The 2252-nt window shown below is 66.3% G+C and overlaps 1 protein-coding gene across 1 annotated transcript in view; it reads left to right on the plus strand.

Annotated features, from left to right (window-relative positions):
- Window positions 1-2252, plus strand: part of SSC5D (scavenger receptor cysteine rich family, 5 domains) — a 29926-nt gene that overhangs the window by 2000 nt on the left and 25674 nt on the right. The window contains exons 3-5 of the mRNA XM_011997025.1: window positions 42-155; window positions 402-512; window positions 815-1093. Of these exons, the coding sequence (XP_011852415.1) occupies window positions 42-155; window positions 402-512; window positions 815-1093 (504 nt within the window). The remainder of the gene's footprint in view (window positions 1-41; window positions 156-401; window positions 513-814; window positions 1094-2252) is intronic.

Consider the following 2252-nt stretch of genomic DNA (forward strand, 5'->3'; position numbering starts at 1 on the left):
TACTCTCCTCATAGCTTCTGTCCCCGCCTCCCCCGCCGCAGGTCAGCGTGTGGCTAACTCCAGGGACGATTCAACGTCTCCCCTGGATGGGGCTCCCTGGCCAGGGCTGTCGGTGGAGCTGAGCCCCAGCACGGAGGAGCCCCCGGTGACACACGGTGAGCCCAGGGGACTGCCCTGCCCACCCCCACCCAGTGCACCCTCCTGCTCCCGCCGAGGGGAGAGAGACCTCTGCACTAAGAACCCCCAGGGGACACACTGCCCACCTCTCCGCCCCACCCCGTCTCCTTCATAGCCCAGGGAAACTTCCACCACTTCAGACCCTCAGAGACAGAGGCCTGGCCCCCAGATGGGAGGAAGGATGAGGGGCTCAGCTCCTGACCCCCGGCTGTCTCCCCTCCCAGGCCCCCGCCTCGCTGGGAACCCCCAGAATGCCTCCCGGAAGAAGAGCCCCCGGCCCAAGCAGGCCAAGTCCACCCGGGCCCCTCTGCTGACAACTGGAGCCCCCCGCCAAGGTAAGCTCCCTGCAGGCTCCCCCGACCCCAAGCCTGGATGCTGTGAGGCCCAGGGCCCAGACAAACAGGACCCATGGGTGCCCTCTCCTTAGCCGGGGCCCTGGAAGGATCCCAGTGTTCACCGTGTCCCTGCCCCGGGGATTTAGACGGTCAGGCCTGGTCTCCCCTTTTCTTCCTGCCCTGTCAGGAGGCCCAGGTGTCCTGGCCCACTCAGTTTGTGGACTCACCTCTTAACGGGCTGCTGGCGGGCAGATCTCAGGCCACCGCTCCCTGAGGCCTGTTTCCCCCGGGTGGAAATCGAGGGTGCGCTGGCCGCCTGGAGGTCTGGCACGGCGGGCGCTGGGGCACCGTGTGTGATGACGGCTGGGACCTGCGTGACGCCGCTGTGGCCTGCCGGGAACTGGGCTGTGGGGGGGCGCTGGCGGCCCCCGGGGGTGCCAGATTCGGGCCTGGTGCAGGGCCCGTGTGGATGGACGACGTGGGCTGTGGAGGAGGAGAACAGGCCCTCCGAGACTGCCCCCGAAGCCCCTGGGGCCGGAGCAACTGTGACCACAGCGAGGATGCCGGGCTGGTCTGCACCGGTACGTCGGGGCTGGGGCCTGGCCCCCTCCCACCTTCCTCAGACCCCGGCTCCCTCTTCCCCCTCCAGGAAGCTGCAGAGGGCCTGCTCCCAGCTCTGCCTCCTGCCCGCCTGCTCTCTGCCTGTCCAGCGCCCACTGGCCACGCTCTCCAGCCCCTCCTCCTGCAGCTCCTGCCGTTCTCCTTGCCAGGAACGGGAGGAGAAGGCTTGAGGCTTGGGCTAGTGCTCAGCCCTGTCCCGGGCCCTAGGCCAGTGACAGTTTGTTTAAGCCTCAGTTTTCCTGAAGGAGCGATGGAGCTAGGAATGCCTGCCTCAGGCTTGAGCCAAGTCCTGGAGTGCAGGAAGCCCTGCCTGCCCTCTGCCACGGGGCTGGCCACGGCAGGGTCGCTCTCGGAGAGCCCTTGTCTCTGTGGCCAACCTCTGCTCCTCCCCCGTCCTCAAGCGAGCTGGTGGGAAGGAGGGAGGGAGACTGAGGCAGGGTGGGGACCCCCACGGGTGAGCCTCTACCTCCCCTCATACACGCCCCCTCAGCACAGGGTCTAGCTGTCTCCCAGGGGTCCCTCCCCTCTCCCGTCCCCCTTGGACCTGGGATAGAACCCAGAAACGGCTGTCGGCGGGGTGTTAGGTGAGAGCTCAGGGGCTCCCTCCCTCCTCTCCTCCCTTCTTCCCTCTCTTTCCCTTTTTCTTTCCTTTCTTTCCTTCCACAAATCTTTACACAGCACCATGGCAGGGCCTGGAAACCACAGGAGAAAGGCCAGTCCCCGCCCTGCTGCACTTTGCGGTCCATTGACTGTAGGAGGCCGGCAGGCGGAGGGCACCCACCTGGCGTTTCATCAGCGCTGGGAGGGGGGAAGTACAGGCAAAGCTGGGTGCCTGCCCAGGAGGGGTGGGAAACGCTGACGTCAGTGGGTGTCCAGGGGGAAGAGAAGAGAGAAGGAGGCTGACTCAAGTCCCTGCTGTGTGCTGGGCCCTGCGCTGTGCACGTTACCTGGGGCCGCTCTGAGCCTCCGGCAGCCCCAACGGGGTGGAGTCTCATCCCTCTCTTCACAGATGTGGGGCCGAGGCTCAGAGTGGTGATGTAAATGGCCCAAGACCCATGTGCCTAGCAAGCCCCAGCCCCAGCCGCTGACCCTTCTGGGTCTGTATAGACCCACGCCCCC

The sequence above is a fragment of the Mandrillus leucophaeus genome, unplaced genomic scaffold (genome assembly GCF_000951045.1).
Source record: "Mandrillus leucophaeus isolate KB7577 unplaced genomic scaffold, Mleu.le_1.0 Scaffold53, whole genome shotgun sequence".
Lineage (NCBI taxonomy): Eukaryota > Metazoa > Chordata > Mammalia > Primates > Cercopithecidae > Mandrillus > Mandrillus leucophaeus.